The 19,866-nt window shown below is 43.0% G+C and overlaps 1 protein-coding gene across 3 annotated transcripts in view; it reads left to right on the forward strand.

Moving 5' to 3' along the window:
* mllt10 (MLLT10 histone lysine methyltransferase DOT1L cofactor) overlaps nt 1-19,866 on the forward strand; it is a 75,161-nt gene that overhangs the window by 49,605 nt on the left and 5,690 nt on the right. For all 3 annotated transcript variants that reach the window (XM_065007050.1, XM_065007051.1, XM_065007052.1), the window contains 3 exons: nt 3,590-3,738; nt 13,624-13,741; nt 14,383-14,464. In XM_065007050.1, the coding sequence (XP_064863122.1) occupies nt 3,590-3,738; nt 13,624-13,741; nt 14,383-14,464 (349 nt within the window). The remainder of the gene's footprint in view (nt 1-3,589; nt 3,739-13,623; nt 13,742-14,382; nt 14,465-19,866) is intronic.

Genomic DNA, 19,866 nt, shown 5'->3' on the forward strand with positions numbered 1-19,866 from the left:
GTCCGATTTCAAAAAGGCTTTTCGGCGAAAGCAGGACATATCATTATGTTAGGTCAGCAACTAGTCACAGAAAAAATTCAGCCATTTTCCAACCAAAGAGAGGTCACAAAAAGCAGAAATATAGATTAAATTAATCACTAACCTTTGATGATCTTCATCAGATGACACTCTCAGGACTCAATGTTACACAATACATGTATGTTTTGTTCGATCAAGTTCATATTTATATCCAAAAACCTCAGTTTACATTGGTGCCATGTTCAGAAATGCCTCCAAAACATCCGGAGAAATTGCAGAGAGCCACATCAAATAACATAAATACTCATCATAAACTTTGATGAAAGATACATGTTTTACATATAATTAAAGATAAACTTGTTCTTAATGCAACCGCTGTGTCAGATTTCAAAAAAGCTTTATGGAAAAAGCACAATATTCAATCATCTGAGAACAGCGTTCAGCCACAAAAGCAAGCCATACAGTTACCCGCCAAATTCTGGAGTCAACAAAAGTCATAAATAGAATTATGAATCTTCACTTACCTTTGCTGATCTTCGTTGGAATGCACTCCCAGGACTCCCACTTCCACAATAAATGTTTGTTTTGTACGATTACGTCCATATCTATGTCCAAATACCTCCGTTTTGTTCGCTCGTTTAGTTCACTATTCCAAAGGCACAATGCGAGAGCGCAAAATCCAGAGGAAAGTCAAAAGAGTTCCATTACAGTTTGTAGAAACATGTCAAATGATGTTTACAATCAATCCTTAGGGTCTTTTTTATAATAAATCTTCAATAATATTCCAACCGGACAATAACATATTCATTAGAGAGGAAAAAGAATGAATGGCGTGCCCGCGTGACCCCCGCAGTAAACAGCTGATTGGCCTCAGCATAGTCCACTTGTTGAAACAGGTTTTATTCGACAACCTTCCACAATAGAAGCCTCAAACAACTTTCTAAAGACTGTTGACATCTGCTGGAAGCCCTGGGAAGTGCAATCTGGCCCCATAGACACAGCATATTGGATAGGAAATCACTTAAATTAAACTACAAACCTCAGATTTCCCACTTCCTGGTTGGATTTGTCTCAGGATTTCGCCTGCCATATGAGTTCTGTTATACTCACACACATCATTCAAACAGTTTTAGAAACTTCTGAGTGTTTTCTATCCAATAATACTAATAATATGCATATATTAGCAGCTGGGACAGAGTAGCAGGCAGTTTACTCTGGGCACCTTATTCATCCAAGCTACTCAATACTGCCCCCCTGTCACCAAGAAGTTAAGATGCATTTTCATAATCTACATGTGATTTCTGTCATTCTGATCACCGTGGGTGGAAGTCCTAATGGATTATGTACCCAATGCATATGGGTCCGGTAAATTTCTCACGTTGTCCGGCGCTGTATTTTCCTAACGCTAACCCTGACACACACACACACATATGTTATTGGAGGCTGAGACGTGGTGGGTCCCTGGCTTGAGAGGGTTACTAAGGGTTGAGGGGTTTCCAGGGGGGATATATGGAGGGGGTGAAGAAAGGTGATGTTGGTAAGTCCTTATTGATCACTTTGATTGATTCCCGATTGGACAGTCCTACGCCAATGCAGCTGAGCTAATAGGGCTGGTCCACACTCACACAGAGCTATGTCTTACTATACTTGTGAGGACTGTTCTCCTTAACCCTAACTCCTAAACCTAGCCCCTAAGCCTACAATTATTTTTTAACAAGTGAGGACCAGCAAAATAGTTGTTACTATTCTCGTGAGGAATTCTGGTACTCAAATCAAACTTTGTCACATGCGCCCGAATACAACGTGTAGACCTTACTGTGAAATGCTTACTTACAAGCCCTTAACCAACAGTTCAGTTCAAGAAGATTTAAGAAAATATTTACCATGTAGACCAAAGTAAAAAATAATCCAAAGTAACACAGTAAAATAACAATAACGAGGCTATATACAGGGGGAACCTGTGTATGTCAATGTGCAGGGGTACAGGTTAGTCGAGGTCATTTGTACATGTAGGTAGGGGTAAAGTGACTATGCATAGATAATAAACAGAGATTAGCAGCAGTGTACAAATTAAATGTGGGGGTCAATGTAGATAGTCCGGTGGCCATTTTGATTAATTGTTCAGCAGTCTTATGGCTTGGGGGTAGAAGCTGTTATGGAGCCTACTTGTGTATACTCACAAGTATAGTCAAACGTGAACACACACCCATCCATCCTTTATTCTGTGTTGTTGATAATTAACTAGGGTCCATAAAAGCATATTCACTACATGTATTCCTGTGTTGACATGATAAATGTAACTCCACCTTTGATGTATTGGCCCAGTGGTAAATGGAGGCTAGCTTTGGGATATGGATATATGTAGGCTAGGTGTAGCAAAAGGGTAAGGGTAGCAATCTCTACCCAATTTTTAATTTTTAATTACAAGACTAGCTTATTACTAATGTTAGATTTGTATATAATTTATGATGGCATCAGATTAAGTAGTGTAATTTAGTCAGTTTAGTCTGATTTTAACATTAATATCTGGTAATTGTGGGATTGTCTTTCCAACAATATTGTGTAGGTTAGGAGATGTGTTCTATTGTGTTTGTTTCTGCAGTACATGATCTCTCGTTTTCCTTCGTTCTCCATCTTGCACTCTCATGCACAAAGCACTCTTGTTCCTCTAGTGAATATGTGCTGCCCACAGCCATTCAGCCTTTTGTGGGGTGAGGGGGCCTCTCACTCCTACTCCCCCTCTCCCTAGGGGTCACTAAGGGGCAGGGGCAGAGTTTATACCGGTTAAGTGTGTGTGTGTGCGCGTGTGTGTGTGTGCGTGCGTGTGTGTGAAATCAATAAAACAGCAGCAGCAACAACTTAACAGATAGAGGGCATGTGATGGGGGAAGTACATGAATATGAATGGAGTTCCCACCCCCCTTTCCCCCAGTATGAAAAGCTGTGTGTATGTGTGTGATAGAACAATGTGTGAGTCATCAGATTTCTGCTTGTTATTCTGGGTCAGTGGCAGGACAGGTCTCCATCCACTGTGTGTTTTTAATATGTAGTTGTGTGTTTGTCTACATCCGGGGTCGGCAACAGGCGGCTGTGGGCCAAATTCAGCCCATTGTCTTTAGCTGAAAACTAAAAACTATTTTTCATTTAGGAAATCTGTTCCCATGTATTCACACGCATAAAAAGAGACATATGATTGTCTCAATCTACTTTAGGTATGAAATTAGTTATTTTCAAAGGCAGTCACTTTTTTTTCACCTAAGTTGTGATAAATTTGCAGTGTACAAATTATTACAATTTTGTTCCGGCCTCCTAACTATCTACTCTGACAAAAACCAGCCTGCAGCTTAATCTAGTTGCCTATCCCTGGTGTACAGGGTGCATGTGTGAGAATGTGTTTGTTGTTGATTTGGTCCAGCCCACTCGTTCATGGTACCATGCACACACTCACTACTGTACTGCACGCAACTCATATAAACACGAGACAATGAAGATTAGTTTATTTTCATGATTATGAAACAGAATGATGGTGATAATAAAAGTTATGTTGATGACGGTGATGTCTCTCCTTGTAGGTGCGTTCTCCAGTTGTGATGTGTCGTCAGGGGTGGGACCTGCTCCAATGAGTGGAGCTAACTCTGAGTTGCAACAGCCGATGGCCTCCCTAGCTCCTCCTAGTCCCTTCACTGCCACAGCCCCCATGATCAACACGGTCTCCCCCCATGTGAGTACATACACACACCACAGACACAGACTAGGCCCGTGCTGAACAGAGTCAGATCAACATTAATGTCAGAGACCTACTAGTTATATTAAGTTCAAATAGGTTTAGAAAAGGATGAGAGAGGAGTTCTCAGGGCTGTGATGATCTTGGCATTTTGGATGATGGTTATTGGGCAGCTAAATGGCAGTGATAACTGTTTGAATAGCAAAACATATATAGAGTACAAGTCAAAAGTTGGGGACACCTACTCATTCAAGGGTTTTTCTTTATTTGTGCAATTTTCTACATTGTAGAATAATAGTGAAGACATCAAAACTATGAAATAACACATGGAATCATGTAGTAACCAGAAAAGTGTTAAACAATCAAAATATATTTTATATTTGAGATTCTTCAAAGTAGTCACCTTTTGCCTCGATGACAAGTTTGCACACTCTTGACATTCTCTCAACCAGCTTCATGAGGAATGCTTTTCCAACAGTCTTGAAGGAGTTCCCACATATACTAAGCACTTGTTGGCTGCTTTTCCTTCGGTCTGCGAGCTAACTCATCCCAACCCATCTCAATTGGGTTCAGGTCGGGTGATTGTGAAGGCCAGGCCATCTGATACAGTACTCATCACTCTCCTTCTTGGTCAAATAGCCCTTACACAGCCTGCAGGTGTGTTTTGGGTCATTGTCCTTCACACCTCCTCCATGCTTCACGGTGGGAAGCACACACGTGGAGATCATCCGTCTACCTATTCTGCATCTCACAAAGACACGGCAGTTGGAACCAAAAATCTGAAATTTGGACTCATCAGACCAAAGGACAGATTTCCACGGATCTAATCTCCATTGCTTATGTTTCTTGGCCCAAATAAGTCTCTTCTTATTATTGGTGTCCTTTAGTAGTTGTTTCTTTCGACCATGAAGGCCTGATTCCTGCAGTCTCCTCTGAACAGTTGCTCTTGAGATGTCTGTTTCTTGAACTCTGTGAAGAATTTATTTGGGATGCAATTTCTGAGGCTGGTAACTCAAATGAACTTGTCCTCTGCAGCAGAGGTAACTCTAGGTCATAACTCTATGGCAGTCCTCATGAGAGCCAGTTTCATCATAGAGCTTAATAGTTTTTGCGACTGCACTTGAAGAAACGTTCAAAGTTCCTGACATTTTCTCGATTCACTGACCTTAATTTCTTAATATAATGATGGACTGCCATTTCACTTTGCTTATTTGAGCTGTTCTTGCCATAATATGGACTTGGTCTTTTACCAATAGCGCTATCTTCTACAAACCAAGCCTACCATGTCACAACACAACTGATTGGCTCAAACGCCTTAAGAAGGAAAGAAATGTCTCACCTGTTAATTGAAATGGATTCCAGGTGTCTACCTCATGAAGCTGGTTGAGAGAATGCCAAGACGCCTCACAAGTCCTCAACTGGCATCTTCATTAAATCGTACCCGCAAAACACCAGTCTCAACGTCAACAGTGAAGAGGCAACCCCAGGATGCTGGCCTTTCACTTTGGTCAATCTTAATCAGTCCAAACAATTCAAATTCTTACTTTCCAATTAACTTCCCATTCCCTCTGTTACCTTCACTAGTCTCCACATCTCTGTTTCCTTTAACTCAGAAGCCCTCTCAATCACCATCATACTCTACCTCTATCTTTCTGTCTAACGTTTACTTTACCAGGTGAACAAAAGGTTTGAAATTACAGTCAAATCAAACATGATAACTTCTGTTCACAGGGAGGCCACTTTAATTACTCGTGACTAGGGTTGCAAAGTGTCAGAAATTTTCCATGTGAGTTAAGCCCAGGAATTTTGGGGATTTTGCTTAAATTCATAGAGAAATTTAGCTTATAACAGTGAACTTTTTTATGGGATACACAAGGCAATGCCAGGTCTTGTGGGATGTTTTGGTTAAACTATCCCCAATTCAATGGAATTGCAACCCTCTGCATGCACAGTGCATTCTTCCATTACAAGTGCAGTGCACTCTTCCATCACATGGTCAGCTGATTGTCAAGATCTTGCACACTAATGAGATGCTATTGAGCCCAAACTACTACACTGTCTGAGCCAAGGACTACATGCTTTCTGGTAAGTTTTGATTACATTACTGGATGGGGTGAATATATTTTATATGACATACATTATTTTTTTGTTAACTAGTAAATAGTAGCCTACAGCAAAGTGTGTTTAAATAATTTCTAACTTGTTAACAATTTATGCGTGTTAGTTTTTTCTACCATGTGAGTTTTTAGCTTGCTTGAGCCTGCTAACTGAGAGTTAATTCACCTGTTTGAATACATGTTTCATGTTTAAATAACTCCTTTGTAAGATAAAACATTTATCTAACTGCTTAACTACACTGCTCAAAAAAATAAAGGGAACACTAAAATAACACATCCTAGATCTGAATGAATGAATTATTCTTATTAAATACTTTTTTCTTTACATAGTTGAATGTGCTGACAACAAAATCACACAAAAATTATCAATGGATATCAAATTTATCAACCCATGGAGGTCTGGATTTGGAGTCACATTCAAAATTAAAGTGGAAAACCACACTACAGGCTGATCCAACTTTGATGTAATGTCCTTAAAACAAGTCAAAATGACGCTCAGTAGTGTGTGTGGCCTCCACGTGCCTGTATGACCTCCCTACAACGCCTGGGCATGCTCCTGATGAGGTGGCGGATGGTCTCCTGAGGGAGCTCCCAGACCTGGACTAAAGCATCCGCCAACTCGTGGACAGTCTGTGGTGCAACATGGCGTTGGTGGATGGAGCGAGACATGATGTCCCAGATGTGCTCAATTGGATTCAGGTCTGGGGAACGGGCGGGCCAGTCCATAGCATCAATGCCTTCCTCTTGCAGGAACTGCTGACACACTCCAGCCACATGAGGTCTAGCATTGTCTTGCATTAGGAGGAACCCAGGGCCAACCGCACCAGCATATGGTCTCACAAGGGGTCTGAGGATCTCATCTCGGTACCTAATGGCAGTCAGGCTACCTCTGGCGAGCACATGGAGGGCTATGCGGCCCCCCAAAGAAATGCCACCCCATACCATGACTGACCCATTTTTTTTGACCGTTTGATTTCACAGAAGTGTGATTGACTTAGAGTTACATTGTGTTGTTTGTTCCCTTTATTTTTTGGAGCAGTGTATTTATCTGTACATGGAATTGTATTTGTTGTTTTTTATTCATTTTTTTCTCATCTTTCCAGTAAAATGCAACGGGCACTATCCGATGTGTGGAAACATTTCACTACAGCTGTACAGAGAAAAGCTGTGTACATTTGCAAATACTGTGCCAAAGCATATGTGAAGAATGCAACAAAGATGCAGAATCATCTGGCCAAGTGCATAAAGTTCCCTCAGCGCCCACAACAAGAAACCTCTGTCAAAAGTCCGTCTACTTCTATTCGAGGTGAAAATTATGAATCCGACACCTTGTCGATAGCAACAGCTCATGGTCCTCCTGGAATCAGAAATGTTTTGACTCAATGGAGGAACGTAGTCCCGAGAAATGCTGATGAATGTCTTGCTCGAGCTGTGTTTGCAACTGGTTCACCTCTGATGCTCACAGGCAATGTGTATTGGAAGAGATTTCTGAATGTTTTTCGCCCAGCATACACCCCTCCAGCCAGACATGCTTTATCTACTCATTTGCTGGATGCAGAGTTCAACAGAGTTCAAGTGAAGGTCAAGAAAATCATAGAGAAAGCAGACTGTATTGCAATCATCTCTGATGGGTGGTCAACTATTTGTGGCAAGGAATGATGATCTACATCATCTCCATCCCTCAACCAGTATTCTACAAGAGCACAGACACAAGGAACAACAGACACACCGGCCAGCAGATGAGCTGAAAGCAGTCATCAATGACCTTGGACCACATAAGTTATTTGCACTGGTGACAGACAATGCTGCGAACATGAAGGCTGCTTGGTCTAAAGTGGAGGAGTCCTACCCTCACATCACATTGGCTGTGCTGCTCATGCATTGAATCTGGTCCTCAAGGATATCATGGCACTGAAAACAATGGATACACTCTACAAGAGAGCCAAGGAAATGGTTAGGTATGTGAAGGGTCATCAAGTTATAGCAGCAATCTACCTCACCAAGCAAAGTGAGAATAAGAGCACCACATTGAAGCTGCCCAGCAACACCTGTTGGGGTGATGTTGACGTCATGTTTCCTGGAGGGGAAGGAGTCTCTCCAAGAAATTACCATATCACAGTCTGCTGATATGGACAGCCCCATCAAGAGCATCCTTCTGGATGATGTATTTTGGGAGAGAGTGGTAAGCAGCCGGAAACTCCTGAAACCTATAGCAGTAGCCATTTCACGAATTGAGACAATGCCATCCTGTCTGATTTTCAGACTCTGCTTGCAGATGTAAGAGAAGAAATCCATACTGCCCTGCCCACTTCACTGTTGCTCCAAGCAGAGGAAACTGCAGTTCCGAAATACATCAAAAAGCGTGAAGACTTCTGCCTGAAGCCCATACACGCTGCAGTGTACATGCTGGACCCCAAGTATGCTGGCAAGAGCATCCTGTCTCGTGCAGAGATCAACAAGGCCTATGGAGTCATCACTACTGTGTCTCGCCACCTTGACCTGGATGAGGGCAAGGTTCTTGGCAGTCTGGCGAAGTACACTTCCAAGCAAGGCTTTGAGAAGGAGATGCTATATGGCAGTCATGCCAATATATCTCATCAGCCACCTGTTGGAAGGGACTTTGTGGATCTGAGGCTCTTTCCCCTGTTGCCTCCATCATCCTCCAAATCCCACCGTCGGCCGCCTCAGAGCGCAACTGGTCCTTGTTTGGGAACACACACACCAAAGCACTCAACAGGCTGACCAATACAACGGTTGAAAAATTGGTGGCCATCCGGGCAAATTTGAGGCTTTTTGAGCCTGACAACGAGCTGTCCTCAACAAGGTTGGAACGTGACAGTGAAGATGAGGCTTCATAGTCTGATGTTCAAGAGGTGGACATTGAGGAGGTCCAGGGAGAAGACATGGAAGCCTGAGAGGAAGACAACCAAGCTTTAGTTTCTAGACTATCATTTTTCAGATGCATGTTGAAAACGTTTTTGGGAGATGCAATGGATCATTGGGGATCATTCAATATTCCCTTTCTTTTGTTGTTCAGTGAAAATCATCCCATGTGAAGAGTTAACTTCTCTAGGATAGGGGGCAGCATTCGGAATTTTGGATGAAAAGCGTGCCAGAATTAAACTGCCTGCTACTCGGGCCCAGAAGATATGATATGCATATAATTGGTAGATTTTCATAGAAAACACTCTAAAGTTTTCAAAACTGTTAAAATAATGTCTGTGAGTATAACAGAACTGATTTGGCAGGCGAAAACCTGAGACATATCCATTCAGGAAGTAGGATTTTTTTTTTTTTTTTAAAGTTTTCTATTCAATGCCATTACAGTATCCATTGACTTAGGACTCAAATTGCAGTTCCTATGCCTTCCACTAGATGCCAACAGTCTTTAGAAATTATTTCAGGCTTGTATTCTGAAAAATGAGGGAGTAAGAGCAGTCTGAATGAGTGGACCCTGCCGTGTCACAGAGCTTTTTCATGCGCGTGCCCGAGAGAGTGCCTTTCTTGTTTACCTTTCATATTGACAACGTTATTGTCCGGGTGAAATATTATTGATTATTTAGGCTAATAACAACCTGAGGATTGATTATAAACATCGTTTGACATGTTTCTATGAACTTCACGGATACAATTGAGATTTTTTTGTCTGCCTGTTGTGACTGCGTTTGAGTCTGTGGATTACTGATTTCTGACTTGTGTAACTCTCCTACTTGGCTGGTTACTGTTTGTAATGATTTGTCTGCTGGGCGATGTTCTCAAATAGTCTTAAGGTATGCTTTTGCCGTAAAGCATTTTTGAAATCTGACACCATGGTTAGATACACAAGAAGTTCATATTTAAACCTATGTAAAATACTTGTATGTTTTCTGAATTTTTATAATGAGTATTTCTGTATTTGAATTTGGCGCTCTGCAATCTCACTGGATGTTGGCCAGGTGGGACGCTAGCGTCCCACATACCCTAGTGAGGTTAACTAATTTAATTAAAGTTCAAATCCTAACTAATTTAATTAAAGTTAAATTCGTAACTAATTTTTTTTAAATTCTATTGGAAGGATTTAATCATTTGCGTTTATGTCTACTTATGATAAGGTAAAAGGTTTATGTTTCTGTCTCCATATGCTATTGTAAATATATCCAATGCAAAAAAAGATCTGCATTTAATTAATATTAATTCCCATATATTCCTGTTAATTCCCATGGAAAGTTTCCACCTCTGAATATTCCCCAAAATGTGTAACCCTACTCGTGACCCCTCCTCCCTTTTCTCAATTCTATAAATCTATTTTAGAGGAAGACAGAATAGTGTCTCACAAGATTAAAACCTCTAGGGTTTTCCTGAGTCTGCGAGGAGTGTATGTTTGTGCCAAAAAAAAAATACATTGTTCCTACTCGATCAGGTGTAATGTGCTTCGTGATTTCCGAAATCAAAACCCCCAAATATATGTTATCTCTTGTTTCACTGGTTGTACTTTCCAATATGATGCCTTGTGACCGTGCTCTACCAAATAGTTTACTATTGTGGTGATGTCTGGCATGAGTTTCCTCGTCCCTTTTTACGCAAATAAGAAATCACTACATACTGTATCAACACAGACCCCCTTAAATTTACACCCTTTTAGCGATTGTTTTAATTCTCACAAGAATTACCCAACTATTCAATTATCCCAAAATTAGATCCATCGGAATGTAAAATTATCCGGGCATTGTTACTGGTCCCATGTTCAAAGACATGGGTAGTTGGCGTATCGCTTTTGATTCTGCCCGTGTCACCAATAAATATAATACTTTTCCCGTCGTAAATTTAGCCAGTGGTGCCCCTCTACACTCAATTTTCAAATGACCAATGGACCAACACACTACGCTAATAAACCATACTAATATACACTTCCGTTCCAAAGTTTGGGGTCCCTTAGAAATTTCCCAATTTTTTTGTCCATTAATTAAATACAGTGTAGACATTGTTAATGTTGTAAATGACTGTTGTAGCTGGAGAGGGATGATTTTTAATGGAATATCTGCATTGGTGTACAGGCCCATTATCAGCAACCAACACTCCTGTGTTCCAATGGCTTTTCCCATGTTCTTAAAATCATCCATCCATAATATTAATCTCTCAATACACACACTCAGGAAACAAAAACATACACAAAACAAACCGTATTTGGTTAGGAACGTCTTCCTTCATTGTAATTTGAAAAGAGTAGTTTCTTCTCCATCTAAATATATTTGAACCAGACGAGCTAAATCACTTCTATGCTCGCTTCGAGGCAAGCAACACTGGGGCATGCATGAGAGCATCAGCTGTTCCGGACAACTGTGTAATCGCGCTCTCCGTAGCCGACGTAAGACCTTTAAACAGGTCAACATACACAAGGCTGCGGGGCCAAACGGATTACCAGGACGTGTGCTCCGGGCATGTGCTGACCAACTGGCAGGTGTCTTCACTGACATTTTCAACATGTTCCTGATTGACTATGTAATACCATCATGTTTCAAGCAGACCACCATAGTCGCTGTGCCCAAGAACACAAAGGCAACCTGCCTAAATGACTACAGACCCGTAGCACTCACGTCCGTAGCCATGAAGTGCTTTGAAAGGTTGGTAATTTCTCACATCAAGACCATTATCCCAGAAACTCTAGACCCACTCCAATTTTCTTCCGCCCAAACAGATCCACAGATGATGCAATCTCTATTGCACTCCACACTGCCCTTTCCCACCTGGACAAAAGGAACACTTATGTGAGAATGCTATTCATTGGCTACAGCTCAGCGTTCAACACCATAGTACCCTTAAAGCTCATCACTGAGCTAAGGATCCTGGGACTAAACACCTCCCTCTGCAACTGGATCCTGGACTTCCTGATGGGCCGGCCCCAGGTGGTGAGGGTAGGTAGAAACACTTCTGCCACGCTGATCCTCAACACTGGAGCTCCCCAGCGGTGCGTGCTCAGTCCCCTCCTGTACTCCCTGTTCACCCACGACTGCATGGCCAGGCACGACTCCAACACCATCATTAAGTTTGCAGACGACACAACAGTGGTAGGCCTGATCACCAACAACGACGAGATAGCCTATAGGGAGGAGGAGGTCAGAGACCTGGCCGGGTGGTGCCAGAATAACAACCTATCCCTCAACATAACCAAGACTAAGGAGATGATTGTGGACAGCAAAAGGAGGACAGAGCACGCCCCCATTCTCATTGACGGGGCTGTAGTGGAGCAGATTGAGAGCTTCAAGTTCCTCAGTGTCCACAACAACTAACTAGAATGGTCCATACACACCAAGACAGTCGTGAAGAGGGCACGACAAAGCCTATTCCCCCTCAGAAACTAAAAAGTTTTGGCATGGGTCCTGAGATCCTCAAAAGGTTCTACAGCTGCAACATTGGTTGCATCACTGCCTGGTACGGCAATTGCTCGGCCTCTGACCGCAAGTCACTACAGAGGGTAGTGTGTACGGCCCAGTACATCACTGGGGCTAAGCTGCCTGCCATCCAGGACCTCTATACCAGGCGGTGTCAGAGGAAGGCCCTAAAAATTGTCAAAGACCCCAGTCATAGACTGTTCTCTCTACTACCGCATGGCAAGCGGTACCAGAGTGTCAAGTCTAGGACCAAAAGGCTTCTCAACAGTTTTTACCCCTAATCCATAAGACTCCTGAACAGGTCATCAAATGGCTACCCGGACTATTTGAATTGTGTGCCCCGCCCCCCCAACCCCTCTTTTTACGCTGCTGCTACTCTCTGTTTATCATATGCATAGTCACTTTAACTATACATTCATGTACATACTACCTCAATTGGGCCGACCAAACAGTGCTCCCGCCCATTGGCTAACCAGGCTTTCTGCATTGTCTTTGCTACAACAAAGACAATGTGCACAACCTGTCACAGAACAGGATTTTCTATGATGTTCAAAAGAAATTCAGTCTCACCCTTTATTTTGTCTGTTCAGAATGGCGTATCCACTCAATGACGCTCCCTGCCGGTCCGAGGCGGGTCCTTTCCTGCTCCGTTTTAGTCGGCATGTGGGCTCCCTTGCTCGCAGTTAACCTCGGTCTCCTCCGGCGCAATCAGCAAGCAGCGTTAGCCATCCCATCCTCGTCACCAAATTGTGGTAGCAATTCTGTAGGAAAAGAGACTGCAGATTCTTTCAAACAACAATTTTATAAGATTTGAAAAAATGAATCAATCAACCATCACCATCAATAATGTTTGAGTTGAAAGCTTAACAGTCGGGTCTCTGCTTTTATAGAAAAATACTTCTTTCTTGTATATGTAGCAGTCAGCAAATCATGTGAAAAAGGTAATTAGTTGTCTGTGCAGATTTAAGATAGCATGAGGTTGATAGCCCGAGGGCTCAGCCATCTAACTGCATTCACAACAACAAACACTATATTGTACTCCTTTCTGCAAGTTTCCATGCATGTGACTTCCTGTAAATAGTAAACCCATAGGATGTCACATGCTGCGGTTGCACCCAAACGTCTCTTACCTATACGCATTACATTTACATTACATTTAAGTCATTTAGCAGACGCTCTTATCCAGAGCGACTTACCCAGTGTTATGACTAAGTCACACCAAGACAAGTTTAGAAAGGTTAGAAAAACACTAGCATATAACGAGACTATTCTTTAAGTGGTAAAACACGGGATAGCATGACTAATGATGTCATTTTCCACCACAGTCTTCACTTATGTTACCAACTCCATCCAGTCATCCTCCATGTATTGTAACTGAGACTCTTTTGTCCCTGCAGGTGAGTGGGTTACCAGGTCCAGTGTTCAACATGGCTCCCTCCCACATGTTTGGAAACCGACTCAACCCTAACTCTGCCATGGCTGCCCTCATCGCACAGTCTCAAGCTTCCCCCGCAGGTTGGCGTGTGCGTGCGTGCGTGTGTGTGTGTGTGTGCGCTCGTGTGTGTTTGACCATGAATAGACCACGGTCTACAGAGGGTTCAGAGGTCACAACACCAACTGACCCACTGCTCAGGTTACGTCACACACTCACATGCATACACACATACAGCGCTTAGTGACCGGGAGTGGGTGGTGAAGGTGGTGTACATATGGGGGTAGTGGGAGAACAGTGGGGGAGGAGTGGGATAAATAAAGGGGGAGGGTCAGGAGAAAATGGGGGAATAAAGTGTTTCCTGGTGTTTCAGTACTGCCTGCAGCCATTGGTCCTCCCTGACCTCTAGGGGTTAACTATATTGTGACTGACCGTGGGGGTGTGTGTGTTCTTTTGAATGACAGGCTGCTGGTGGAAGAATGGAAAGGGTTAAAAATAAAGGAAAATAAAAGAGGGAAAGGGTGTCTTAAGTGGAGGCGAGTGCATGCTGGTGTGTCTTTGCACATGTGTTTGTGTGTGCATGTGTGATTTATTACTCTCGTAGAGGAAAATTAAAAGAGACGTCTGGCCTGGAGGGAGAAGAGCGAGATAGCGAGAGAAAGTGTGTGTAAGAGAGAGACACACAATCACAGTGTGGTAAGTGTGTTATTTACTGTGTGTGTAGATCAGGAGGTAGGAGATGGAAACAGCATTGCAGCTCCAGGCTTCTCCAGACGAGCCTCTCCCAAGACCACCCTCTGTCCGCGGTAAGTACACACACATATTTTCTCCCTTTTCCCCACACACACTCCCCCTATTACCAGTGAGCCCTTATTTACATTCCACACAAAAATATCTCTGCCCATCCCCCTCTTGAGGGTTTCTCTCCCTCCCACAAACACACTCTGGTTCTGGTCTCTCCCCCTCCATGAAGGCGTTTCTGTCTCTCTCCCCCCCATAAAGGTGTTTCTATTTCTCTTCCCCTGATAAAGGCGTTTCTGTCACTCTCTCCCCAATAAAGGCGTTTCTGTCACTCTCTCCCCAATAAAGGCGTTTCTATCTCTCTCCCCAATAAAGGCGTTTCTATCTCTCTCCCCCATAAAGGCGTTTCTATCTCTCTCCCCATAAAGGCGTTTCTATCTCTCTCCCCATAAAGGCGTTTCTATCTCTCTCCCCCATAAAGGCGTTTCTATCTCTCTCCCCATAAAGGCGTTTCTATCTCTCTCCCCAATAAAGGCGTTTCTATCTCTCTCCCCCATAAAGGTGTTTCTATCTCTCTCCCCCATAAAGGCGTTTCTATCTCTCCCCCCCATAAAGGCGTTTCTATCTCTCCCCCCCATAAAGGTGTTTCTATCTCTCTCCCCCATAAAGGCGTTTCTATCTCTCTCCCCCATAAAGGCGTTTCTATCTCTCCCCCCATAAAGGCGTTTCTATCTCTCTCCCCCCATAAAGGTGTTTCTATCTCTCTCCCCCCATAAAGGTGTTTCTATCTCTCTCCCCCATAAAGGCGTTTCTATCTCTCTCCCCCATAAAGGTGTTTCTATCTCTCTCCCCCATAAAGGTGTTTCTATCTCTCTCCCCCCATAAAGGTGTTTCTATCTCTCTCCCCCATAAAGGTGTTTCTATTTCTCTCCCCCATAAAGGTGTTTCTATTTCTCTCCCCCATAAAGGTGTTTCTATTTCTCTCCCCCATAAAGGCGTTTCTATCTCTCCCCCATAAAGGTGTTTCTATCTCTCTCCCCCATAAAGGAGTTTCTATCTCTCCCCCATAAAGGCGTTTCTATTTCTCCCCCCCCATAAAGGTGTTTCTATCCCTCCCCCATAACCTCTTAAGACTCTAGGGGCAGTATTTCATTTTTGGATAAAAAGACGTGCCCGTTTTAAGCGGAATATTTTGTCACGAAAAGATGCTCGAATATGCTTGGAATTGATAGTTTTGGAAAGAAGACAGTCTTACGTTTCCAGAAATGCAAAGATTTTCACTGTGAGTCCCTTAGAACAAATGCTTCGGGCAAAACCAAGATGTATGACCGACCAGGAAATGCACAGGATTTCTGAGGCTACGTTTTCCATGATCGCCTTATATGGCTGTGAATGCGACAGGAATGAACGGACACTTTATCTTGTTTCCCCAATGTCTCTGCAGCATTGTGACGTATTTGTAGGCATATCATTGGAAGATTGACCATAAGGGACTACATTTACCAGGTGTCCCGCTTGGTGTCTGCGTGGCAATTGGTGCGCAAAAGTCAGGTCCCGGTATTTTTCCATTCAAATCTCAGAACAAACCAGGCTACAAGGACGGTGCTTTCAATGGAGAGAAATATGACAAACCACCTTCAGGATTGATTCAAACAACGTTTTCCATGTTTCAGTCGATATTATGGAGTTAATTCGGAAAAAAGTTCGACATGTAGGTGACTGAATTTTCTGTTAGTTTCGGTAGCCAAATGCATAGTAACAAAAGGGAACGATGTGTCCTACACAAGAATCTTTCAGGAAAAACTGGACATCTGCTATGTAACTGAGAGTCTCCTCATTGAAACATCTGAAGTTCTTCAAAGGTAAATTATTTTATTTGATTCCTTGGCTGGTTTTTGTGAATATGTTGCGTGCTAAATGCTAACGCTAATGCTAAGCTAGCTATCACCACTCTTACACAAATTAGTGATTTTCTCTGGTTCTAAAGCATATTTTGAAAATCTGAGACGACAGGATTGTTAAGAAAATGATAAGCTTGAGAACAGGCATATTTATTTCATTTCATTTGCGATTTTTAGAAATCGCTAACGTTGCGTTATGCTAATGAGCTTGAGGCTGTAGTTACGCTACCGCATACGGGTTTGGTCGGACTATGAGGCGTTTCTATCTCTCTCCCCCATAAAGGCGTTTCTGTCACTCTCCCTCTGATAAAGGCGTTTCTATCTCTCTCCCCCCATAAAGGTGTTTCTATCTCTCTCCCCCCATAAAGGTGTTTCTATCTCTCTCCCCCCATAAAGGTGTTTCTATCTCTCTCCCCAATAAAGGTGTTTCTATCTCTCTCCCCCCATAAAGGCGTTTCTATCTCTCCCCCCCATAAAGGTGTTTCTATCTCTCCCCCCCATAAAGGTGTTTATCTCTCTCCCCCATAAAGGCGTTTCTATCTCTCCCCCCCATAAAGGCGTTTCTATCTCTCCCCCATAAAGGCGTTTCTATCTCTCTCCCCCATAAAGGTGTTTCTATCTCTCTCCCCCATAAAGGTGTTTCTATCTCTCTCCCCCCATAAAGGTGTTTCTATCTCTCTCCCCCATAAAGGCGTTTCTATCTCTCCCCCATAAAGGCGTTTCTATCTCTCCCCCCATAAAGGCGTTTCTATCTCTCTCCCCCCATAAAGGTGTTTCTATTTCTCTCCCCCATAAAGGCGTTTCTATCTCTCTCCCCCATAAAGGCGTTTCTATCTCTCCCCCATAAAGGTGTTTCTATCTCTCTCCCCCCATAAAGGAGTTTCTATCTCTCCCCCATAAAGGCGTTTCTATTTCTCCCCCCATAAAGGTGTTTCTATCCCTCCCCATAGTGTTTCTATCCCTCCCCCATAAAGGAGTTTCTATCTCTCCCCCATAAAGGCGTTTCTATTTCTCTCCCCCCATAAAGGTGTTTCTATCCCTCCCCCATAAAGGTGTTTCTATCTCTCTCCCCCATAAAGGCGTTTCTATCTCTCCCCCATAAAGGTGTTTCTATCTCTCTCCCCCATAAAGGTGTTTCTATTTCTCTCCCCCATAAAGGCGTTTCTATCTCTCCCCCCATAAAGGTGTTTCTATCTCTCTCCCCCCCATAAAGGTGTTTCTATCTCTCTCCCCCATAAAGGTGTTTCTATCTCTCCCCCCCATAAAGGAGTTTCTATCTCTCCCCCCCACAGGCTTCAGCTCTGCACTTTCTTTTATTTTTGCTCGTTTATCTTTTTACAAAGATGGTTTGCATTTTTCTCTGTTTTTATGGTGACTAGCATGTGTGTGGATGTCTGGGAAAGGCATGTGTGTGGAGCGATGGGTGTTTTGGACTGTTTTGGACACTGAAACTTTTACACACTTTGTGGGATGGGTAGTTGAAATCAACAAGATACTACTTTCAATATTTCTGGATGTTTTACAGTGCATTCGGAAAGTATTCAGACCCCTTCCCTCAGGTGCATCCTGTTTCCGTTGATCGTCCTTGAGATCAGGGAGGTTCTTGATCAGGGAGGTGACCAAGAACCCAATGGTCACTGACAGAGCTCCAGAGTTCCTCTGTGGAGATGGGAGAACCTTCCAGAAGGAGAACCATCTCTGCAGCACTCCATCAATCAGGCCTTTGTGGTAGTGGCCAGAAGGAAGCCACTCCTCAGTAGAAGGCACATGGCATCCACTTGGAGTTTCCGAAAGGCACCTAAAGCCTGGGAGAAACTCCCTAAATACAGTTTGCCAAGCTTGTAGCGTCATACCCAGGAAGACTCAAGGCTGAAAAGTTGCTTCAAAAAAGTACTGAGTAAAGGGTCTGAATGATTATGTAAATGTGATATTTCTGTTTATTTTTTTATAAATTTGCAACAACAACAAAAAATGTTTTTGCTTTGTTATTAAATCAAATGTTATTTGTCATATGTGCCGAATACAACCGGTGTAGACCTTACAGTGAAATGCTTACTTACGAACCCCTAACCAAAATGCCTTTTTTTTAATGTGCGGGGGCACCAGTTACTTGAGGTAATATGTACATGTAGGTAGAGTTATTAAAGTGACTATGCATAGATGGTAAAAACAGAGAGTAGCAGCAGTATATAAGAGGGCGAGAGGAACAATGGGGTATTGTGTGTAGATTGATGAGAATTTTTTATTTTTATTTAACCTTTATTTAACTAGGCAAGTCAGTTAAGAACAAATTCTTATTTACAATGACAGCCTAGGAACAGTGGGTTAACTGTCTTGTTCAGGGTCAGAACGACAGATTTGTACCTTGTCAGCTGCCCCCAGAATAAGGCTGTAACGTAACAAAATGTGGAAATGTCCAGGGGTTTGAATACTTTCAGAATACACTGTAAACAGATAGTACTATGTATAACTGCATAATGGAATCTGCTCTCTGTATAAGATTTAAAAAAAAAAAAATTAAATAGGAAAACACAGGATCTGGTCAGAGTGCATTACATGACCATAAGTATGTGGATACCAGGCGATTCCAGGCTGTATCACAACCGGACATGATGGAGAGTCCCATAGAGCGATGCACAATTGGCCCAGCGTCGTCCGGGTTAGGGTCTGGCTGGGGTTGGCCATCATTGTAGCCTAGTGATTAGATATTTGGACAAGTAACCGAAAGGTTGCAAGATCGAATCCACCGAGCTGACAAGATAAAATCGTTCTGCCCCTGAACAAGGCAGTTAACCCACTGTTCCTAGGCAGTCATTGAAAATAAGAATTTGTTCTTAACTGACTTGCCTAGTTAAATAAAGGTTCAATCAAATTAAAACATCCCAAAGGTGTTTGATGGGGTTGAGGTCATGGCTCTGTGCAGAACAGTCAAGTTCTTCCACACCGATCTCGACAAAACATTTCTGTATGGACCTCGCTTTCTGCACGGGGCATTGTCATGTTGAAACAGGAAAGGGCCTTCCCCAAACTGTTGCCACAAAGTTGGAAGCACAGAATTGTGTAGAATGTCATTGTATGCTGTAGCATTAAAGATTTCCCTTCACTGGAACTAAGGGGCCTAGTGCGAACCATGAAAGACAGCTCCAGACCATTATTCCTCCTCCACCAAACGTTACAATTTGCACTATGTATTTGAGTAGGTAGTGTTCCTTTGCCTTTCGCCAAACCCAAATGTGTCTGTCAAACTGCCAGATGGTGGAGCGTGATTCATCACTCCAGAGAACACGTTTCCACTGCTCCAGACTCCAATGGCGCCGATCTTTACGCCACTCCAGCCGATGCTTGGCATTGCGCATTGTGATCTTAGGCTTGTGTGGGGCAGCTCGGCCATGGAAACCCATTGCATGAAGTTCCCGATGAACAGTTATTGTGCAGACGTTGCTTCCAGAGGCAGTTTGGAACTTGGTAGTGAGTGTTGCAACCGAGGACAGACTATTTGTATGTGCTTCAGCACTCGGCGGTCCTGTTCTGTGATCTTGTGTGGCCTACCACTTCGCGGCTGAGCC

This window comes from Oncorhynchus nerka, linkage group LG22 (assembly GCF_034236695.1).
Source record: "Oncorhynchus nerka isolate Pitt River linkage group LG22, Oner_Uvic_2.0, whole genome shotgun sequence".
Taxonomy (NCBI): domain Eukaryota; kingdom Metazoa; phylum Chordata; class Actinopteri; order Salmoniformes; family Salmonidae; genus Oncorhynchus; species Oncorhynchus nerka.